This window comes from Liolophura sinensis, chromosome 11 (genome assembly GCF_032854445.1).
Source record: "Liolophura sinensis isolate JHLJ2023 chromosome 11, CUHK_Ljap_v2, whole genome shotgun sequence".
Taxonomy (NCBI): Eukaryota; Metazoa; Mollusca; class Polyplacophora; order Chitonida; family Chitonidae; genus Liolophura; species Liolophura sinensis.
The window spans coordinates 23,474,675-23,499,191 of NC_088305.1; the positions used below are offsets into that span (position 1 = coordinate 23,474,675).

Sequence of the window (24,517 nt, forward strand, 5' to 3'; positions counted from 1 at the left end):
CACGGATCCACAAAGCAGTTGACACGAGGCTTGTCAGGGGGACAAGCTGCGATTGCATGTTTAAGGGGGAAAAGGAACAGAATTGACTTCCTCTACAAACAGCCTGCAGCTTTTTAAGAGGTGGGTTTGGAACATTTCAATTGACTGGTGTCTTTCTGGATGTACCATCAGGCTTGTATCCTTTAGTTGGCTTTACATTAACTATAATTTAGGAGAAAACTTGAATTATTTATTTATTTGCTGATATTATGGGTCCTTAACGTCATAATCAGTAAGGTCTTCTTATTCACGTGCTTCATAGGTCAGATTTATAATAGTGCAAAAGGAACCCAGTAAATAAACGCATAGTGCATGAGTTACACACTGGCTTCATTGCTTTTCGAACGTTGGCCGCCGTCGTATAAGTGAAATATTCTTGTGTACGGCGTAAAACACCAATCAATTAAACAAATAAATCATTGTTTATCGCGGGTCATCATTCATCCCACGTAACCACCGGTTTGCTATCAGATCACAGGTGTTCAGGTGACGCGTTGTCTGCTTCACTCATCGGGATTTAAAATCCAGTCTCAGTGTCAGAGTCCAACTCTCTACCATCTGAGATATTGGTGATTCCTCGCTTGTTACTACTCGTATGAGAACTAGAAAGCTGGTCCCATTACACCATTCTATGGAAGCCGGGTAAGGCCATCATTATATCATCGTACTATCTTTTCTGACACTTTCTCTGACACTTCTGACAATAACAACACCGCGTCGAGCAAACGCCCTTTGTCCCAAACTTTTAAAACGAAGAGAGGCATGTTTCCATTTTCAGTAAAACGGATTAAATTTTACGAACTACTGGATTTATTTTTACACTGAAATTTGTTATTTGCATTAATATATCTATTAAAGCTTCTAAATGAAATGTTTCAAGTATCTGCACAAAATTATTTGTTTAAATCGGTATATAGTACATTACTGGGGATTTTTGTGGCCGGTGGTATTTCTTCAGTGAAACAGTGTGTTGGGAAATATTTTCCTTGAGTCCCTCAATATATCAAGCTTTGCTGGTAGAAGTGTTTGAAGGCTGTACAAACATAGAAATTTGCACCATTCTTTCAGGCAAACGTAGGTTAAATTATTGGGTACCCTTTGAACTCGAAAATACTTACTAAATTGGTTTATGCAAACATGGACGACAATGCGAACATAAACGATTATCCAAAGTAAACGTATGTGGCAGACCCATGTCGTTTGTCACGGCATCATGTGGAATGGACGACACCATAAGAGCTTCATATAAGATCACATCAATATCGCTAATCTATTAGTGAAATACATAGTTTCACAAGCCTATACATGTGCGTCGCATACGTATTAATTACGGTGAATTAAAATATTTACAAAAATTCGTCCAAATTTAGTCGCTAAAACGGCGATTTTATGAAACGAATGACTCTTGCCAAACAATGAAACCACTGAGTGAGTCTGTGGTTTCGGTGATCACCTCAGGCGGTAACTGTGACATAAATGCAGAGATTTTACTTTCTAGAGAGAGTAAATTGTTCGAAAGTATGTGTGCTCAGTAAAGTTAAGGTGTCAGTTTAGGAAGGATTCAGTGAATTTGTACATATATGTATCAAATGATCCAGCAGCCTCTCAACAATGCCGTCGATGTGAGTTCAAGTCCAGCTCATGCTGACTTTCGCTCCGTCTGTACGAGGAAAGGTCTTACAGCTGCCTGCGGACAGTTGTGGTTTTCTCCCGATCTCTGCCAGGTTTCATCCCACCATAACGCTAGCTGCTATCGCATAAATGAGATAGTCTTGAGTACGACGTAAAACACCTCTAAATTAATGAATATTTATGTGCACCGAATGTAGTGGAAGAAAACTCGGGGAATGTAGAATTACTTAATTGAATCGATTTTGTGTTACATACCTGGGATGATTTTAGCAACAGACTGTGCACCAGCGTCTAGAAACAAGATAAAACATGACAGTTAGCCGGGAAAAAGCCCGACACGACTAACATACTGATTCTCAATTACTCGTTTAGAACATATCTTGTGTCCTTCCATCATCATTGGAAACTGTCGAGTGCTACTCTTTGTATGAAGCCCTGTTAAGCCCTTACTTTACTTTCTTAATTCTTTGGCCGTTTTGTTGAACCTTGCTTTGTAAACCGAGCTTGCGATTATTGACCTAGAACGTCCATTTTGGTTGACGGTTGGAATATGAATGTCTTTCTCGACGCATAGATTATCAGGCACTACTTCTGGATAGAGGAACTTCAAGGTCAAGGTTAGTCAGCAATACTGAAGACGTCTGGCTAAAACAGTCAACAGCTTTATGAACCACTGTAACAAACACAGGACATCATGAAGTAGAGGAAATTTCTTCATTTTGAATATTATTATTAGAGAACATAAACAGCGAATCAATCAGTCGAGAGTCATTTACGACAATATGCATATAACCATATGCAACTCGTAGACCATGAAGGAGCCTTTATAGTCTAAAACAATGTAAAACACCGTTTCCAAAAGAATAATAAGGAAAATGAATAGCAAATAAAGCTAAATTTAATACATGTGAAAGAAGGCATCATCAGTTTTCATAATTGAAGAAAATAAGTCGATATTCTAGTCATGCCAATTAATTAACATTACCAACCTGTAAGCCGTGAAAAGTTTCTAGATAGAATATAAATATTTGAATATAAGTCGTTTTGATTGCAACTCTTCATGAAAGCACCATGCCTTTGTATTATGAATGCAAAGAAGAAATCAAATAAATAAGGAGCTACTATTAAATTATCCAGTGAAATGAAGTCATCTTGGGTAATAAAAAGTCAAGGAAACCTGTTCTGTACTTATGTGATTATAAATATCGTACCTGCGACTGTCAGGAGCACAACAACAACATGAAAAAAACCCATGGTTTGTGTGATGTGTGGCTGCAGAAAAGAAAAAAGAACCACGCACGTAAATTAGTATTTATTTGATTGGCTTTTTACGCCGTTTTTACGAATATTTCACTGATACGACGGCGACTAGCATTATGGTGGGAGGAAACCAGCCAGAGCCTGGGAGAAACAAGCGACCATCCGCAGATTGCAGACAGGCCTTCCCTCCTGCGACCGGAACGGAAGAAAGCATGAGCTGGAGGTGAATTCATTTACCTCACTAGTGAGAGGCTCGTGAGTCATTGTGCCGCGCTGGCGTGCTAACCCGCAACAGGTATGAAAACAAGTCTTTATATAAACATAGGATGCATTTATCTGATTGCCTGTTTACTACATAATAGTAAACCTACCGACAGTCAGGTTTATGAATCGAGAATAAAACCCTAACTGAGGTAAATTGACAAGAGGCGATCATTTAACATGTATCACACTGTCGTCGTTGCTCTGGTTTTACTCTCGTTGCTGTTTGTCTTATTTATATAAATCAGCTAAATGTACAAGAAATGTTGACGCACATGTATCTCAGAAGACTCGCATTATTAAGAAGGCACGTTGTTGATACGGAATTATATCCAGTAATGAAACAGAAATGCATCTGAACCAACTTTAGAAAGTAAAACGTAGTACTTTCAACGCTAAATAAATGTACGTTGTACATAATGTCGTATGATTATATTGGAAAAGGAGGTAGCCGGATGGTTAGAGTGCTAGCGCAACACAATACCCTTGGAGGGTCTCATCATTGCGTTCGCTGTTCAAGTCATGCTGACCTCCTCTCTGGGAATGTCTGTCAGCAACCTGCAGATGGTTGTGAGTTTCGACGGCTCGGCCCGGTTTTGTGTTACCATAATGCTGTCTGCCGTCGTATAAATGAAATGACCTTCAGAACGCAGTAAAATGCTATGCAAATAATTAAATTCTACTTGGACATAAAATGTCTGTTGTTGTTTGCCTGATGGATACTTGACAGGTTCTCCGGTTTATCGTAAGTGAAACTTTAAACGTTACCACAAACACTTTTCTCCGTGATCCATGAATATTCATGACTCTTTTGCCCTTGAAGGCGAGGATAGCTTGGAACGAGCCACTTCCTTTATTTTCATATCTCATTCTTTCGTGTATAGGCTAAATTAAGAACACGTGTGTCAAAAATGAAAGGTCAGATTCTTCATTTTATGTTGAAGGAGGACAGGATATTTCATGTGTCTTTGACGTGTCAGTTTGACAACAGTGTCTTCGTTCCGACCGTGCCTTGGAGATTTCTAATTGGCTGTGACGTAGCTTAAGCCAGAAAGGTTTTATTGTTAAAAATACTAGTTACAAGGGCAGATTAAAAGCCGTTCAGTGACCTGAAAGTGTATATATTAAAAAGACATGACATGCTTCCTAACAAATTTGTTTATCACTAAGTTGGTCAGCGTCGTGTAAAGGTTGGTGCCTATTCAAGCCTTGACCCCAAACTTGCGAGCAACTTGAAAACAGCATTTACCTGAATTGATTTGCACACGGCTCTGTGAGTTATTGTGACTTCGGGTGCGGGGTGGTTCGGAGTGTTGACTACTTGACCCTTAAAAGGTCATATCCATATTTGATCAAATCTGTGCAGAACACCTCGTCTTTATAATTTTATCAACAATGTTAGTATTATAACATCACTACAGACACCTGGGCCCATTTCCTGTTAGTTCGCCTAAGGCGCTTTTAGCTTCACCGCAGTGGACAGAACCTAAGCCAATGAGATTGCAAGATTTGTTGTTAAGTTAAAGTTTTATCGGGAAGTGTTATAGACTGCTCAGGGCACACCGGTTTTGCTTTAAATTCCAGAGTGACGTTAAATGTTCAATCAAATAAAGAAATAAGTATTACATTATCTTATTATCATTAAATGTTACATGAAAATGAACTCTACAACGAAGAGTATGATTTTAAGAGAAATGAAAAAGGTTTGCCAAATTATGAAAGGAAAACCTTGATAACCCCTCTATTTTAAGCATATTTTCCATAATGGTCGGAAATGATATCGATTAGCTCGCGAGGCTCTTGCGACTTTTTCTGTCGACGTGTATCGATCTGTCATTATGAACCATTTGATCAAAGTTTCGACATCTCATTTTTTCACTTGGTCGGTTAATCAAATTCTTGACGAATCCAACCCAGGACGACGTAGACTTTGTGCTGGTTTTTTTTTTCTTTTCAACGTTTCGCATGGCAGTGTTGATTGGTATGAATGCAGGCAAACATATCAGACAGATGTACATGGTGTGCAATACCGAAATCGAGAGTAGCAACAAAACCAGCTGGTATGAACCTTGCTATCACCAACACATGCTGGTTTTCTCTCCAGTCAGCGGTTTCCTGGATTTCCTCCCACCATGATGGTGGCCCCGGCCATACAAGTCAGACAGAAATGAAGTAGTAATCAACAAATAAATAAATGGAGAGAGACTCCAATTTATGAAACATGAATTGCTTATCTGGTTGTATTTTTTTATTTATTTTATTGGTGTTTTACGCCGTACTCAAAAGTATATTTCACTTATTACGACGGCGGCCAGCATTATGGGGGGGGGGGGGAGGAAACAGGGCAGAGCCCAGGGGAAACCCACGACTATTCGCAGGTTGCTGCCAAAATTTCTCACGTACGGCCAGAGACGAGGCCAGCACGAGCTGGACTTGAACTCACAGCGACAGCATTGGTGAGAGGCTCCTGGGTCATTATGCTGCTCTAGCGCGCTGAGCAACGGAGGGCTCCATAGGCCACGACATGGCTGCACGTATGTACGTAGGTTCGCATGAGGTTCTACGTCGTATTTAATTTTCCAGTCATATGACGAGCCATTGCGTGTGTATATATACACTGTGTCTTTTATGACAGTGCCATATTGTCGATTAATTTCAAGTTTCCTCTTATATTACAAGTGTCGTATTTAAGAGCAAGGTACATGCACTTGACAAAACCTTCTGACTTCAAGCAGCAGTCGAGCTGGCGAGAACTGGAGCTGAAGCTGCGATGTCAGTCGTCAGAGACCGATCAGCTGGTGTGAGGACATGGCTTTGTTCAATGTGTAAACACCATGCCGAATATATCCGTCAGTCATGACTCACCAGACAGTACATATGTACCCATGTGACTATGGTAGGCCTATTTGGTCTGTTTTCGTACGTTGATCACCATGAGACAATGGTGAAGTACAAAAAATGGCAAAGTACAAAAATCAACAAATCTTTAAGACATGAATGCAGTTTATCAACCATAAACCAGGTACATATAAAACAATTCAGAAACAAGTCCAGAGGGGAAAAAAGTTAACGTAATATGATATATGTACCAGAAAATTGAAAAACAAAGACATAAGTGAAAATGTACAAAAATACTTCGGTCACATACCCAAGTGTATTTATCAGCTACATCCTCCTAAACAAAGTTGTAGTAATAACCAGTTTACAAAAGTTTAGAAAAGATAGTTTTAGATTTCTTACAATGAACTGAGTATTTTTTTGATGCTGTTAGTTATTAATTACATACTGACTTCTCACTATGTACTTAGTGCCTCATATATATATACAATTATGTGGAGCTAGCGAATTATGTTTTAGGAATACAAGATTCGATAGGCAAATATACCCACGAATATAATGTTGTAACTTGTGTCACATCACATATGGAGAATTGTGGCTCAGTGTGTCACTGTATGTTGGTTTTTAAAACCTTTCAATCAACACATTGCGAAACGAATCCATAAAGAGGGACCCTTAGGCGCGTAAAGACTGAGTTTATATAAACATTACATTATGTTTCTGCGCACAAAGTCTCATACATTTCTGATGAAATATTGTCTTATATCACCACTAGAGATAATGTACTGTAGCATCTTTACTGGGGAAAATAACATAAGGTTAAAAAAATAAGTTAACAATGAAAAGAAAATATTCCTGAATTGTCTTAAACGGTCATTGGATTAAACTCTTGATAGTAGAGTAGATGTAGCCCGACAGTAAATGTGTGTCCCGCTTTTCACCGACTCCAGGGGAGACTACTGGGCCAGGAACCACCAGACACAGTCAGCGTAACAGTTGCAGTATCGCCTGGAAAGTAGCAAGCACAAAGACTTAAACACAAATAATTCATCTCTTGTATATTTATTTACTGTCTTCCCTCACAGCACGGACAACTTCATTAATGATTTCACTGATTCACTGACTGATCTACACCTTCACTTTCTGACTGCCTGAATGGTTGATTGACTTTTCTTTTTGGTGAATCTCTGAATCTTGATTATTTAGGATTCGTAATACTGAAATTCTGGTAATGAATGTGGAAAAGATATTTAACATATGCAGCGGTAAAAAGCTCTTGTATGCTTTAAAACTACTGCTGCTAAATTTACTTGCAGAATTTAAATATGCTGATGAAAATCTGCTAAGTCACTTCCAAATACAGCAGGAAAAGCACTGATTAAACATTTTAAAAACACCACAGACATAACCTGCCTGAACTCTTCATATATTCCATAGAAAACAAAACCCTGTGCCAACACTTGAAAGATATCACAGAAAAAAATGCTCGAATGCTTGAAATATACAGCAGAAAATACCCGCGTATACACAACCAGAAAAGCCCACTTGCAAACACGGACGTGATTCTGTTTATCTTCTATACTACGAAGACGTAAATACAACACACACAACTTGTACATTTGAAAATGCTGCTGTAAACATAACACCCGAGCAATTATTCCCATACCGTTAAAATTCGACAGTAACAACTTGTTTCACATTTTGGAAAAAAAGTATTTCAAGACTTTCACCATACTTTAGCCAAAGTTATTTTGCATACTTGAAAATGCCGGTACTTCAAATACAAACTTACTTGCACACTTTGAAGATCCCGCAGTATTTATTTGCACAGGGGTCAGTACACCGCATGACTTTAACCTTATCGGGACAACCTGAAAGATAACATTGATTTATTTGATTTAACGCCATAGTCAACATTTTTCAGTTATACGATAGCTATGGGTACACCTATAGTGTGTGACAAATTACTAGCTACCTTTCCTGATGCCATGCCCACCATACTGGTGGCAAACACAGCGCCCTCAATAAACGCTAGACTGCGCAGTTAACCATATAAGCGCCGTCCATCGTTTATTGTCACCAAGGCCTCACAGCAGTGAGAGCTCGGGAATCCACAAATTCCCTGTCCAAGGCCAGGATTGAACTTACGGCAGGTGTGTCCTGTAGCGATTGAATGACAAGTGTTTTAAGCGCAAACTGAAATATGACGAGCTATTGCCTCAACATTGAATACACTTGTCCACGAAAAATTCGGGGGTGGGGTGGGGAGGTGATGTGGGATTGAGCAGTTGCCATGATTCCTTTTATTGTCGATTTCCATCATATTAGCTTGGACTGCATGTGATGTGAAAATAAAAGGCGTGTAAAAAAAATGGATAAAAGAAATTGAATTTCGGATCCTAACTCAATAACTTAAAGTGTAACTTAAAATCCCACAAAATGCAGAGTGCATAATGTTTGCCAGGAGTTTAAAGTGCATGAACTTATAATCCCACCCCCCCCCCCCCACCCACACCCCCAACGAAGAAGAAAATCTATTATAACATATCAGTTGACACACACTGGATGTAATATACTTACAATAAGAGTTGGAGCAGAATGACCCCTTGGCACACGTCACTCCCTGTTCAAATACAACGATTAAAGAGCCTCAAAGATTGATGACAAATACATGGATCATTTATTTTTACAGTTTGTACCAAACCATACGCTAAATAAAAAAAATTCCAGAAGAAAGATTACGATAAATTATTAAAAGAGAATTAGCGCGTTTTTTGTTTCTAATCATCAGCAAATTCTATACACACGCCTAAGTGCTCGGACACAGGAAATTGTAGTCACGTGACCTCGCACAAGTGCAGCGTCACGTTTTCTCCGAAGAACGTGCTACATGTGTATGCACCCCGCGTGGTTAACAATGGCAATGGTCGGATGCGTAAGGTTAGGCCAGGCTATTCTGCTATTAGCTATATTTCGCTCATATTAGCTATCTTGTGCTACCCATTTTCAGTATAATTAATGTAAAATGTGAAGGTTCTTTTCCTGCAAAGTACATATGAAAACAATGCAAAGTGACCAGTTCTCGGGGTTTAACAGTCCACCAGCTGAATACAGATATACAATACAATGCAATACAATACCATTGCATTGTACCATCAATACAATAAGGCAAGAGCATGGAGAGTAAAGGCTAACTACGCTTACCTCGCATGTGGGATCTTTGCACTGACACGTCTGACAGCCGTTCTCATCGATCACATATCCAGTGGTACAAGCTTTACATTTGTACAGAGGGCACACGTGACCTGGAAAGTAAGAATTGTGAAACTTTTTGTCAAGTTTGTTCAAGGTCTTAATTTATAGGTTACAATCAGGAATGTCTCACGCACTATGACTCTCGAGTTTATGGGTTAAGGGAAACATTACAAGGCGTCCACACGAGTTTAACCAACACCTAGGTAAACCTTCTAAATGAAGTCCGCACCCGTCTCAACGGGACATGGATTTGAACACGCAACCTCACTGGTAAAGGGCAGTCGTGTGCAGGAAGGACAACAACTTAATAAACTCAGCCAGCGACTGATCTTCAATTAACAATTTGTTAAACAGAGGCCTCTGCGGCTTGCTACAAGGAGACGTCGTCGTTCCATAACATAATTAAAATAGAAATTCTGTTCATTAGGGCTTATGTTTTCTGACTGACTAGTCAACCAGATAACATTCGCTGTGTTGAATGTGAGAAGATGTGTCCAGCCTTTGTATTGGACAGATTGTATTGTTATACCGCGAAAACTGGGTGTGTTCAACTAAGAAATAATAACCACTTGTTTTATCCTTAGGTTAAGCAAGATCAGTGGGTGTTAACTCACAGGCCTTCAGTGTGCAGACGGGAACGCCGGATTCCGTACACGTGCACGTGTTGCAGCCGTCCGATGCTGGAAATGTGTCCCCAACGTTGTAGGTCTTTCCATTGTCTGCAGTGCACTGCTTTGGTGGTAAGCATGCACGCAATGTGCAGATGGGAAATCCGGAGGCGCTACAGGTACACGTGTTACAGCCGTCCGATGACGGGAAGTCGTCCCCAACGTTGTAAGTTTTTCCGTCCACTGAACACTGCTTAGCTGGCAAACACAGAAAACATCGTAGATGTTACACTCGGCATCTGGCTGTCCACTCGGCGTCCGGCTTAATTCGAATGTAGTTAAACTTCCTACACAGGAATATTTCACCATGGAAACAAAGCCCAAACGAAAACTGCGATAATCTTACTGGGGGGAGAAACCGGTATACAGCCCAGACGAAAACTGTGGCAATCTAACTGGGGTGAGGAAACACATACACAGCCCAGTCGAAAACTGTGGTAATCTAGCTAGGGTGAGGAACCGGTACACAGCTCAGACGAAAACTGTGGTAATCTTACTGTGATGAGGAAAACGGTACACAGCCCAGAGGAAACTGCGATAATCTTACTGTGGTGAGAAAGCCGGTACAGAGTCCAGACGATAACTGTGATAATCTAATTAGGGTGAGAAACCGGTACACATTCCAGAGGAAAACTGCGATAATCTCACTGGTGTGAGGAAACCGGTACAGAGCCCAGAGGAAAACTGTGGTAACCTTAATGGGGTGAGGAAACCGGTACACAGCCCGGAGGAAAATTTGGTAATCTTTTTCGGGTGAGGAACAAGCACACAATCCAGATGAAAACTGTGCTAATTTTACTGGAGTGAGAAAACCGGTACACAGGCCAGAGGAAAACATCTGGTACACTAAGAGACTAAGTGCACTTATGTTTAAGGGACATAAGTGGACACAACACTAAAGTTATACTGGAGTTGTACATGTGACTAATTTCTTGTTGGATTAGATAGGCAGTTCTCCACGGCCTATATACTAAGTAGAACTATAGACTATTGGGCTATTGCGTTTTGACTTACAGTAAACAGTAAAGTACAGAAGTTTTCTTCAGTCACCAAAAATAAATAAAAAATAGCTTGGAAATATATTTTCGGTAAAGTGGAATAGACCCGATAACGCGTATGTAGTAAATCAATGCAGTCGAGCGATTTTCAAATATAAATATGAATATAAATTTCGTATCAGAAATAAACAGAAAAAACTGAGACATATTCTGGAAATAATGTCGGAATCAAGCTCCTAGATTATACTCACTTTCCAGAGGTAAACACCTCGCAAAGCAACCCCCACACTGATCAGCACTGTAACAGAACAGAAAATCATCAGTTCATTATGTATAAATGATATACAGAGCGTATTGCACAGTGAAGGTTGAATATCGAAAAAAATTTTGAGTGACAGGTGAAAATAAAAAAAAAAATCATTTCCACCTATCAGAAGAAATATATTTATGATGTTCAACCTTCATTGTGCAATATTCTGTTTATTATTGATATTTTGACAATATCATGATAATGTATATTTGAGACAGTTTAAGCAATGTTTTCAGCTGAAAAAACCTTCACAGACTTGTGTATATAACGTGACGTCGCAAATGACGTCTAGTATGACGTCGTGTCTTATTGCGTGACGTAACAATTTTAGAGATGAGTACATTTGTATTATGTCGTTATTCCGCTCAGCTCGCACTGAGACGTAAAAAAATGTTTCGTTTCTGACGTCATGGCGCCTGGCTGCGTAACAAACGCGATGAATGTATTTAACTGAGCCAAAATCACTTTTATCAGTGAAAGAAATCCTGACATTTCACCTTTATATAAATAATGAAACACATTTCATTATATGGAAGTGTGAAATTTATGTGTAAATGTGTAACTTTTTACAGGGTGTAACACATGAATGTTTGGATAAATGAATGATTATGTTTCACCGTTACATCGGCAATATTTCCGCCATGTAGTAGCGACTGGTGCCAAAGAACATTTATTTTCTGAACCACACCCATTTTACACCAAAGAACACACTAGGATGGAGTACATGTCAAAGACCAATAAATGTTATCCGGAATAATAGTTTGATTTATTTTTTTGTAAATATTTTTCCACTTAGCAAAATGAATTGAAAACTTTAGATTCTACTGGGTATCTTAAATTGCATCTTAATTTAGAGGTATGAATGCATTTAACAAATGACCTTAAAACAAACTATTTGAAACCAAAACTACTACTCTCACGTAAAAGATACCCAACCTACTGATACCCTATCGGTCCCAACAGACCACCATAGAATCCTATGTGTTGAATGCACACCACACCGCCAGGAGGCACCTAGAAATCCATCAGAGAAAACTCTATCTAGCTGACATCAAACAGTCCATGAATTTTCTTCACGGCATTGTTGTGGTCAGCCTACTTACACACATCTGGTTCCTGTGACGCACAGAGCCGCTATACATGGATCGTAGGGACACTCTGTAAAAGGCTTATCCGCCGGGCAACCTGAAATGGAAAGCAGAAATTAAGGACACGTCAAAGCGTTTCATATCTTGTGCCTCGAAATTTTTGAAATAATTTGTCCGTTTGGCTCGTGTGTGTGAATAATGAGCAGAGAGCCAGTCATTCTAAGAGATTTAAATCCAGTAATAACGAAAAAAAAAAGAAAGAAGAAATATTTTTCAAAATATGGAAACATTTATTTGTTCCACAAAACGACCCTAATATTCATTTTCATGGCTTTGTCGAAATATAAACATAAACATATAGAACTTTGCACTACTTTTCATTTTGTTTCTGTATTTCAACATATAAGGCTCGACTTATTTGGATGACAAGCGCTAAAAACTCATCTTGCCGAGAGACATAGAACATATCTCGCGAGATAAAATAGTTTAAGTGAGCTCAAGCCTTAAATCCACTCATAAAATCGAGTCTGGCATAATTTGGCATTTTTCTTCCATCTCAAGTAAGCCTGTGTTATTTTCACATCATAAGATTTCTCCAAAACTTTTTAACTTCCTAGGATATTTATACTTGACCCTTTGTGTCCAGCGTAAGAAAAACTAAATGACCATTTTGTAAGTTGTCATACACATCTCAGATCTGTTTCATTCTTCCCAGCTTAGTTTTCAGAAATACAGATCTGTACTCCTCCATTCACTACCTTGGAACACGGTGTTTTCCAGTATGCTTTCCTCAACATGTCAATGATATACGATCAAAAACATGTTTCCTGCAATAATTCAGTTATTTTTACTTCATATCACCTAATTATTCGTTAATAATAAATACCATAACGTCACAATTAACACAACTGTATCTGTTACATCGGCAGAAAGCCAACTTCGCTAACCTGCATTTTGATCTGGTAGACAAGCCTTCTCCGTGCAGGCCACTTGTCCGCTTTCTGAGCACGAACACGTGTTGCATCCATCTGTAGAGTTAAAACTATCCCCTGGCTTGTAAATGTTACCGTTGTATTGGCAATGAGGACCTGAAACACAAGTTATTGACGTGAGTACGATACAGTTGTACACGTAACAGTAAAGGCTTGAATTTTGGTTCTGGTCGATTGAGTCAAATAAGTATCCAATTCGTGTTCAGTCCACTTCATAGAGCTCAGCACGAGTGAAATTTGACTCCATGATGAAACTTTTACTTAGATCAAGATTTCCTACCCTTCATCATGCTGGTATACACCGAATCCAAAGGTGTCGAAACGGGCACTGATAAACTGTTTAAAGTTTTTAGTGGAGAAATCAAACGGGCACCCGCCATATTTTATGTGTCATTTGCAATTTGTTTTATAGTTTGTTTTTTTTTTGCCTGTATGAGGCTCTGGCGATTGGATTACGTTGTCAACAGCGTGTGTTTCAAACAGCTGAATCGAATCTTGCCGAAGGCTAGAATTCAAGACATGGAGCACGTTGGTTTCACATGTTCGACATTTGTGCAAACCGGATGTCATGGGACAGGACTAATCTTAGTGGGGTGAGGAAACCGGGACAGAGACTGGAACCGGGGCCGAGAAAATGGGAAAACTGCGGTAATGTTACTGAATGAGTGAAACTATTATACTTTATTACAAGTTTCCTTTAGTCACCAAAAACAAATAAAAATAACTTAAAAATATATATTTACGGAAAGGTGGAATAGATCCGACGAAGTGCATGTAGTAATTCAATGCTGTCGATCGATTTTCAAATACAAATATGAAAATTAATTTTGTATCAGAAATGAAGTTTACAGTTTTTTTATTTCTTGGGACATAAGTGCATACCACACTGAAGTCATACTGGAGTTGTAAATATGGGTGTAATTTCCTGCTGGATTAGATAGGCAGTTGTCACGGCGTATATACTAAGTATAACTATACCCTATTGGGCTATTGCCTTTTTGACTTACAATAAGCCTCCGTGCAAGCCACGCTGTTTGGAGCGTCACAGAAACAGGAATTGCAGCCATCACCCCTGGGGAAATGCATTCCCACGGCATAGGTTTTTCCGTTATGTGTACACTCATTAGCTGAAAACATGGAAGTAACATGGACAATTCATAACAAATGTCTCTATATCAGTCAATGCTCTTTATAGAGTGGCAATCAGTGTTGAATGCCTGATCCCTGTACTAGATGACCCAGGTTACATTCAGAAACTTAATCTGTAAAATTCAACAGAAAGTGCGTTATCTGAGTGATGCTAGAATGTATTCTGTTATTGCAGTAGATTATTCTGTTAAATATCACACACAATTCTATGAATTCAACATAGCTATTTTATTAGACTAACAGAATATTATGTCGAATACGACACAATGTGATACAATCGAGCATCACACAGATTACAGACTTTTTGTTAAATTTAACAGATTACCTTTTTGAGTGTATGTTTTGGTAGACCAGTTCAGCTGATCATTTTGTATGTACATTCAGAATGAAATAAAGCATTGTTATTGCATTACCACTCTACCTGTTCACAACAATCTGGAAAACTAACGGTGCATTTAACAAAATAGCCTAACGGTTCACAATAGATAGGAATCCGCAAGTGTGGCGACAACTGCGTGTACATGTACAGATTACTTACGGATGCACTCTCCGTTTCTGCAGATATGTCCACGACTACATTTCATTCTCTGTAAAGATAACAAAAAGTCTTGTAGAAATCATGGGAGATAGAAAATTAGCAACCTATCTGAAACGTCTTATACTGAGTGTGCAAAACTATCCAAAGGTAGGGAACTGGCAGCGGGATATTCAGTATTTTGTTATTACACTAAAACAAGTCTTTCGTTTAAAACAAATTTGTGCTACATTTAACAAAAGCATCTTTTGTGTTTATTATAGCAAACATGTAAAAAGGTTTACATTGTAATGTGATGGATATTTTCAACATACACAAAATAGTCCAGTAAACCGCCGCTAAGCACGTTTCCAAGTAAACATGTAGCACGTTTACTATTACCAATCCCATTGTTTATGAATAAGGATTTGCCTCCTTGATTAAGTGTAACAGAAATATATTTATGAACTAAACACGTATATTTACGTTTTAGCCTGGAGATTCGCATAGTGTAGTTTCATTGGAGCAGTCGCCATAACAGTATACTGATGCTGACGCTTGTTCAGTGTGACATGCAAGAACGCAAAAAACAGCGCTTTTTTTCCTATTATATTTATTTTAGGAGATATGCAAGCTAAGACAGGGTTTTAATCTCGTCGTCGGTGCATACTTTTCATTAATGTATAAATGTTACAGGGAGGTGATCGGATAAGTTGTGAAAAAGAGTTGTTTTCAACACGTTTGTTTACATCCTGTATGGCTGGCTGTCGACGTGTCTTGACAACGGAATTTCAAGATAGCCTGAAGTTCCAGGACTGGGTGGAGCCGAAAGCCGTCGCACGATAGCTATCTGCTGAGCTGAAAGTCTACCCACGAGAGCTATCTGTTGAGCTGAAAGTCTAACTTTTACAACTTCTACATCCCACCGGTATAAGATATTCTTGCCTTAGTGTCTGTTTAGGTTTTTTCTTTTACAAGTAATAAGGCCAAATTAACATAAGGCATTCAACTTAACTCGCAGGAAAACGATCCCTGTCACCAGGAATCCCGACCCAGCTAGTGACAGGGACAGGTCGTTGTCGCTCAAGTTACTGCAGTAATTTTTTACTTACGTACTCAAGATAAACTTTGGGGCTTACTCGACAGTTTTAGTTTTGAGTGCATCTTATCTTTCCTTCTCTCTTTTCAATACTTCCTTCTCTCAATCCGCAAGTTATCTCTCGTCTATCCTTGAGGCATTTTATCCCGCATTAGACTCACTCGTAGTTTCACTACTGTAGCCTTTCTCGGTCATCGGCACTTTGATTGACAGATGGTGTGTCACATGACCACAAGACTACATTTCCAAAGGAACCTGAATCTATGGTTTTTGTAAACAAACAGGCTCTCGCCTGGAAAATTCGGTCCGAAAGTTTAAAGTTTGGAGACTTACTACACGAGTATGGGACATAGCTGAAAGGTGTAATTTTGCACCTAAGCTGTATTCAACGAACTCTATCACTGTGTGGAGTTTCAATTTTTAAGCCTTGAAGCGTCTAAATTCAGAACTCTCGGACTGGAGCGTAATTTTATCACTTGTGACAAAATAGCCAAGATCTTGGGCGCTAGGAATGGTCAGGAAGGGTATACGGGTAAATTGCCTACCACACAAGGGTCTACACATTCGCAGATCTCACAACCGTTTTTGTCTTTCTTAAAACCGGCCGGGCACCACATTCTGCACATGACCTGAGAACACGCTGAAAGGAGAAGAAGTGGACTGATTTATTTCATTTGACTGTTGTTTGACAAAATCCTCAAGAATATTTCACGTATACGATGGAGGCCGGTTTCTTTGTGGTGGAAACCGGAGTGACAGATGTAAACCACTGACCTTTGACAAGCTACTGACTAACTTTCGCACTTGTGGCGATCAGCTGTGCACGCCATATTGTTGAAAGGCAAGTGTTCTTTTTATTAACAAACCAGTGAAATCGTTTTATTTCTACAAACAAAATGGGTCATGTACCAAATATTTAAACTGTTAACGCCAAAGGAAGCGTCCATTTTATTTATATAATTAAAACAAGTCAAATAGGATTCAGTAGTTCATTGGTGTGCATCTAGACGATGTGGCTGATACATCAAATGAAATCTATGATACTTTGCTTACGACAGACTGTCTTAAATTTGAAAACAAATTAAAATAATTAAATAAAATGAAGCAAATTCCCTGACAGCCGAAAAAGGGTTTTTCATCATTTTCCAGATTGACACCTAATACGACTTAGCAAGAGACGACACGCAAATACATGGAGGAATAAATCCATAAATACTAATCAACGACTAAATAAACAAGTACTTCACACTTACTTGAAACGCACTTGGCGTTGCACCCACCACAGTAGTTCGACCTATATCACACAAAAAACAGAGTACTCTGGTTAGATCATTGGGGTATAAATCAAGAGTTAAATAAAACACTACAGTATAACGCCTAATAATACGTCGTAACGTTCAAGTATTAAGTGTGCACTGCAATAAAAGATTTATTTGATTGGGGTTTTACGTCGTACTCAAGAATATTTCACTTATCCAACAGCGGCCAGCATTATGGTGGGAAGAAACCGAGCAGACCTTGGGGGAAACCCACGACCATCCACAGGTTTCTGCAAGACCTTAAAGATTGTAGTATTTTGCTGAAGGCTCCTATACCAGCCCGTATTAATATTGCTCCAAGATGGCTGACATACATGCCTACAAGGTATATAATTCATTCAGGGAGATGCGGATCATCAGCCCATATCCAGTGGCTGACTTTCGTGAAAAATCTCACAAAAGCCACGGAATTTAAGCGGATTGCTGAAACGGCGGAAAGGCCTGTCAGTTTATATACTCGGATTTCACTGTTTGAAGAGAACATAACTCGGTTGTCATCTCATATCGCAATGTATACCATACATTTCCTCCCTTAAGTGTGTACAAACCACCAGATGAATCGGCAAGTAAAAATGCAACAAAATATATAATTATCAAAATGTCTAAGAAAACAAATCTACTGTAAAGTGATATAGGTTTGCACACAGTCCGATACCAGTACTCAAAACAACTGGCAGTTAAGTCCTGCAAGATTTTCCCGCAATCCAATACCTCGCATTATTGATTTATTTATTTGACTGGTGATTTACGTCGTACTCAAGAATATTTCACCTATACGACGATGGTTAGCAAAGAATGCGAGAGAACCCACGGCCATCCGCAGGCTGCTGTCAAACCTTGTCATGTACAAGGGGAGAGGAAGCCAGCATGAGCAGGACTTGAACTAAAAGCGACGGCACTGTGATTCAATGCACTGCAACAGCACTCTAACCACGCAGACAAGGACGCCCCATTACCTTGTATTAGGACATATCCTTCCTTACTCGCCATGATTTTCGCTAAATAATTCTTTCGAGGCATGCACATGTAACATGGAGCCTGGAGATCAAAAGGGCTGGGAAAACACATATTTATTTATTGATTGATTTATTTGATTGGTGTTTTACGCCGTACTCAAGAATATTTCACTTATACGATGTCGGCCAGCATTATGGTGAGGGGAGTCCGGGCAGTGCCTTCGGAAACGGTGATATATGTACTTTACTCTTTGGTAAAGAAGTATTTATTCTGCAAGTGTTATGGCAAGAGAAAACGCACACATGAAGATGAAGGTACATTTCCGTCATGGGACGCATTTACATGTACTTACTCACATCTGTGCCCGGGGGCACAGTCCGTATAGGTACATGGATCTATCAAACAATTCACTAGTGGCTTGTCCTTCGGGCATATGGAATCTGCAGAACAGTTCAAACAATCTCGGACTGAGCATTTTATTGGTTGGTACAGAGTCAGGTGAAAGGATCACAACTGTAAAAGTTGTAAAATGTAGGCAGCGTGAGCATCATTATTCTGACATTTAAACGTCCCTTGTGTTCCATGCGCCAGAGAGGCCTTTCTATACATTTGTGAGCAATATCGTACGGTAATTATATTCCCTAATATTTAGGCAGTAATGTGGCCGGTAATATAGTTAGAAAAAAAAACAAATGGAGAACATCTCCGGCACCCAATATACCGTGTGGTTTACATGCATTTACATGACACTGGAAATCTTACGTGTGCATATCATATCCTGAGGGTAGTATGTAACATTCGTTATAATAGTGACCTATCCACACGCACCTGACTATATGTACTCTCTTGACGTTTCACGTATCCAAACATACCTGACTATATGTACTCTCTTGACGTTTCACGTATCCAAACGTACCTGACTATATCTACTTATTTGACATTGCATGTATCCAAACATACCTGACTATATGTACTTATTTGACGTTTTACGTATCCAAACATACCTGACTATATGTACTTATTTGACGTTTCATGTATCATGTATTTCATGTAGCAGAAATACAGCAGAGATTACAGTAGAGGTGAAGAATGCGACGTGAGATATAGCCGAGCTTTGAGCAGAGGTGAAGAATGTTAGCAAAGATACAACAGAGATTACAGAAGATGTCAAGAATGCGACGTGAGACATAGCCGAGTTTTTATCAGAGGTGAAGAATGTTAGCAGAGATACAACAGATACAGTAGAGGTGAAGAATGTTAGTAGAGATACAACAGAGCTTACAGTAGAGGTGAAAAATGCGACGTGAGATGCAACAGAACTTACCTTGCGATGCAACACCTGAAAGATTCAAGATAAAGTGAATTTGAATATTTATTTTATTTTCTTTGGTGTTTCACCCCGCACTCAAGGATATTTCACTTATACGATGGCGACCAACATTATTTTGGAAGGAAACCAGAATTTTAATTGGCCTATGATTTATATCACTATAAGTATTATGATATTTCTACTCTTATAGGATGGATTATAATAACAGACAAGGTATAGAAGGTTTTTCTCCGGTTTCTGTGCTTTCACACTAGATTTCTAGTCTGAAACGACTAAATAATTTTTATTTATTTATTTACTCATATAGTAAACATATGTACTTGTATTGGCCGTTACCTTAAGATTTACGGAAGCAAATAATAGCTTTTTAACTAATTATCTGTTTTATATGGTGTTTACGCCAAATACTTGTATGTCTGAATTTAAAAGAAATCTGAGGGTACCGAATTGTAGACACATTGAAAGGAACTGGCCAATCAACGGGTCTGGAACATAAAAGCAACGTACCTCCGATAAGTAGCACAAAAGCGATGACAGGGATTGGGCCCATGGCAAAGGGGTACTATGGATGGTCGACCAGCTGAAGGAGAAGGACAGAATGTGGAGAATGATCGAGACTCTCACATACACATGTAGGCCTATATTGACCGATTTAAGAAGCAAGGCACTGAAAAACCTTGACACAGTGTGCATAGACGACGTACACAAAGGTTCCAAAAGAGTCCTCATGTCCTCAAATGTCAACAAGACCCGCTCGCGGGGGAAATGCAAATATCGTAGACCCCAGCACCACTTTAGTTAAGGAGTTCGACCTTGGATAAGTCTGCATGACATCGGCCTCAGCGTAAAGATTAAAATCAAATAGATTCAGTCTACTTGATGCCTCTGGGAATTGATACCCTTTCATTTCCAAAGTATTACTTCGCCCTCTATTATAGGATGCATGCTCCACAAAGGTCTTCTATTGAAGTTCAACGTTTTCAACTTAAATACCATGAACCGAAATAAAAGGAAACAAACAATATCTGTTCAATCGTTGAGGTGTCAAATTTTTATCGAAAAGACCATACAAAAGTTGAAAACAACCAATGTAGCCATGACCTGATCTTCTTTGAATGAAAGTCCCATTTACTGGAATAAGATTAACTGGAGTGTCGATCAATGTGATTATTCATTGGTCAAAATTCGGTGAATGTGTGGTTAATTTATACGCCACGTGCATGGATCTTTCAATGGTCGACTCTTTCAAGGTTAAATACTTTGTTTGAAAACCGGTTCAAGATATGTTAATTCTAATTGCATCTGACGAGTGCTTACATTCACCGCGGCATGGAAGCGTTCACCCAATTGCTGTTTCAATAGGAGAGCCAAATACTAGCTGCCTTACTGTATAATTACCACATAGAAAACGTTGACATCTTGGCCAAATCTGAAGGTTGCGAGCCACGTGCTACTGTGTGATGTACGGTAGTACTGCTGAAATATTACTTTTAGTGCCACTTCCCTTTCTGATATCGTGGCCCGTCAAATCATTATTGAATATTTACATTGGTAATAGTTTTGATTTTTTGACGGGGGATGGGAGGGGGCAGTTGTTGTTCACTGCAAATTGGTTATTTACATACGTACATTAGTTTAATGTTGGCATTTTTTACAAAAATATATACCTCGATGATTGGAATACGTTTTATAACTTAATACTTAGAGTACGACATTTGTGAATCAATAATAGCAACTGAGATACAGTTACTAGTTACTAACTCCCGCATCATCTGACGTGGCGTTCCACCGGACAGTACCGCACAGTTTACAGTGAACATTCATAAATAGGCAGGTATGGATAAATGATTTCCGCCTAACGCCACTTAGGCAATACTGTAGCAAAATGGTAGAGAGGAATATACCTGGATCCAGATGGATGTATCAAGGACGACGCAAACCGAGAAATATGAATATTATTTTGGGGAAAGAATCACAGTGGATAATGATACAAGTTCCAATGGGGAAAATAAAAGAAGACTAGTTTTTAAAAAAAACCCCAGTGTACAGCCTTGTGTATAAACTTACATATTCACAATAGTCATTCATTCCGGTAAAGGGCCTGAGTTGCGTGCGAGTTTTTTATTATTCAAGGGGCGCCTTTGTTCGGAGGGGTGGTGGGAATGTATTTACAGACAGACTACTCTCCGCGTCTCCACTATTCACACAGTGTACAGTACGACTATACAGAGTCAGGTGTATATACTGGGCCTACTGCCAACGAACGCTTTCTTAATCTCCACTCCCTTAATACAAAAAAACACTAAATAGAACGAAGAAAGTTAGTCATGTCAGTTCAGTACAGTCACGATAATGTAAATGTTCAAAAATGTTTCTCATAACAACCATATCTGTGTTATACTGGTCTATTAAAATGCGCAATTTTAGGCCATCAGAAGTTATACTGTATATATCCTGTATATATCTACAGACATAACGGGTGCCTCTGCCCACGAATCATAGCGACGTTAACAACAACTTTCATAGGCCATATGGTGAACAGTGTATTTACTGGAACGTCTAAATAAAATAACGGCGGTCCCAGAACACGACATTTATCTGTAGACTTGTAGGCTTGAGATCTGTTACCCCTGGTCAGATGGGAACCTTTTCCATACAAAGTAAGCCGACCCATAACTGCCTATATTTTAATTCTTTATTCCGTTAATGACTTGTTTTCACTTGATTTGATGTGTTTTCTTGTGTGCCCAAGAATATTTCACATATACGACGGCGTCCCCCGACCGTTTATTGTCACCAAGACTTCATGATTTATAGTTTATTTATTCATTTTTTGGGGGGGGATTTTGGATTGAATTAACATTGTTATCGAGTGAGGTGAAGTCCCTATTAATCGCATATATCTGTCGCCTTTTGACTTTGACAGGTGTTGGCATATCCAAACAGGAGATGTTATTCAACACCAGGCATATCTGGTCAGAAAATTGCTAAAAATGGCCTCGAGCTCAGAATTTAAGTGTTGGTCGTAAATGGAAGCTGATTACATACAAATGTAGGAATTTTTTTTTACGCAGGTAGAGTACGATAAACAAAATTACATGTGATCAATTACGGATAAATTTGGCAGTTATTACAGGGTATCAAGTGCAAAACAGCGCGTAAATCGTAAATAAACATAAATATATATATATATATATATATATATATATATATATATATATATATATATACGCTAACAACCGCGTGAGAATAGCAATAAGCTATGGTAATCATGGTAACAAGTACGAGTACTAATGTTAATCCTGGATAAAACATGCGCTAATCTGTTGAAAAAAAGATGAATTTCGGAAGAATAACCAGTGTACAGCATTGTGTAGTTGAAAATCTTTCTTGTATGAGCGCTCAGTTATAAAGACAACGTGGTTGTTTATATATTTATTTATATATTTGATTTTTTACCAACGGCATTCTCACGGATACATGGTGGTCAGTTTTATTGGTGGTTACATGTTTGTACCAGTTGATTTATTCGTGCATTGCCTTGTGTGCATCAGAACCCTTTGTCTGACAGGTGACAAACACCCTGACTTAAGCCACAGTCGACACAGCAACAGCTGGATTCGATCCTCGATTCACTGGTCTCGAACTGATGGGCTGTGCCAAGAAGGACGTTCTAGGACGACTGAACCAGCGAAGGGGATGAAATAGCCCCCACCCCCCTATTGTTTACTTGTGCATGAACCTTTAACTGCTTCATATCAATTTAATAAGCGGAAGTTTATGCAAATATAAACACTGTTCTTTTACTATCGTAGGTATTTGTTTACACATCGAATTGTTTTGCCGTGGTAAAAATAAGTGCTATCCCGACTGGCTATGTAAGTGAAATATTCCTGTTTATTCGCACGATGTTTTTCTTTTGGTAATTATACATAGAATATGGACCTAATGGATACCCAGTCAAGCTCTGGTGAACATTACATACAGAGCCTTTGTATAGCAATCGCTTCCTCGCGTATGCAAAATCATTCGAAGTTTTTTGTGTCTCCAAGTGTACATATATGTCTGTCTACAGTTTTTGTCCAACTTTGTATGATTTTTGCCTCAACGCTGGTGTAGAAATAATTACATTACTTATACACATGTACTTATTTTCATATCGCTATAGATGTTATTATTTTTTTCATTCAGGAAAGGAATTTTCGATCTCTTGATTTAAAATTACTTATATACACACGAAGTGTGGCATTTCTCAGGGTAAACAATTCGCTTAGCTGTGAATCATGAATGATCATGAATTCAAACATTGACGCATAAGACATGCGTGTATAGGCATCATCAGATAGAGTTCTGTAAAGATTTGTTAGATTAAACATTTACGATAAGACAGGCGTGTATAGGCCTCACCATATATCTGTAAAAATTTGTAAATTTAAACATTTGCGATAAGACATACGCGTATAGGCATTATCTTATATAGTTCTGTAAAGATTTGTAAAAATTTACCTTTGTGGTGTTTGTTAAGTTTAGTTATAATACATTCCCAACTGGTTAACAAGTAGGACAGGAGAACCTTATTGTAACCTACCTGTGTTTAGGTATAAGTCTGTCTGTCACTCTATCTTTACACTTCGTCACGGCTGGACTGATCGCCTTCTTCTCTTGACACATCTACAAACACTGCATGTTTATATACACGTAGTGCAGAGGGTCGTGTGTGGGGGTATCGAAAGGTGCTGTTTGCGGCCTGCGTGTGTGTTTTTTTTTATCCGAGTCACGAAAGGATCGTACAATCCGCTATTTATCCT

General features: G+C 38.9%; 2 protein-coding genes across 2 annotated transcripts; both read right to left on the reverse strand.

Annotated features, from left to right (window-relative positions):
* Positions 1-6,187: 6,187 nt before the first annotated feature.
* LOC135478023 (kielin/chordin-like protein) lies at positions 6,188-15,739 on the reverse strand. Its single transcript, XM_064758283.1, has 10 exons — positions 15,029-15,739; positions 14,349-14,468; positions 13,297-13,437; positions 12,365-12,446; positions 11,203-11,249; positions 9,900-10,151; positions 9,235-9,335; positions 8,611-8,653; positions 7,823-7,901; positions 6,188-7,038 (listed from the first exon to the last, which is right to left on the reverse strand). Exons 1-10 carry the CDS (start codon positions 15,072-15,074, stop codon positions 6,987-6,989), a joined length of 963 nt encoding a protein of 320 aa, XP_064614353.1. The 5' UTR covers positions 15,075-15,739; the 3' UTR covers positions 6,188-6,986.
* Positions 15,740-15,757: 18 nt separating this feature from the next.
* LOC135478025 (bdellastasin-like) lies at positions 15,758-24,467 on the reverse strand. The gene is made up of 6 exons (XM_064758287.1): positions 24,298-24,467; positions 20,217-20,289; positions 19,704-19,718; positions 18,732-18,819; positions 17,357-17,397; positions 15,758-16,743 (listed from the first exon to the last, which is right to left on the reverse strand). The coding sequence occupies exons 2-6, from the start codon at positions 20,257-20,259 to the stop codon at positions 16,619-16,621; spliced, it is 312 nt and encodes a 103-aa protein (XP_064614357.1). The 5' UTR covers positions 20,260-20,289; positions 24,298-24,467; the 3' UTR covers positions 15,758-16,618.
* Between the last annotated feature and the right edge of the window lie 50 nt (positions 24,468-24,517).

Bases quoted from the DNA above. Each gene is read 5' to 3' on its own strand.
- LOC135478023 (XM_064758283.1), bottom strand. From the start codon at position 15,074: ATGAAATGTAGTCGTGGACATATCTGCAGAAACGGAGAGTGCATCC. The intron at 12,447-13,296 runs GTTAGCGAAGTT...TTTCCATTTCAG, and splicing joins TCTACCAGATCAAAATGCAG to GTTGCCCGGCGGATAAGCCT. The intron at 7,902-8,610 runs GTAAGTATATTA...GTTATCTTTCAG, and splicing joins ATTCTGCTCCAACTCTTATT to GTTGTCCCGATAAGGTTAAA.
- LOC135478025 (XM_064758287.1), bottom strand. From the start codon at position 20,259: ATGGGCCCAATCCCTGTCATCGCTTTTGTGCTACTTATCGGAG. The intron at 17,398-18,731 runs GTAAGTACATGT...TGTGTGATATAG, and splicing joins GCCCCCGGGCACAGATGTGA to GTCGAACTACTGTGGTGGGT. The intron at 16,744-17,356 runs GTAAGTGTGAAG...TTCTCCTTTCAG, and splicing joins CAACGCCAAGTGCGTTTCAA to CGTGTTCTCAGGTCATGTGC.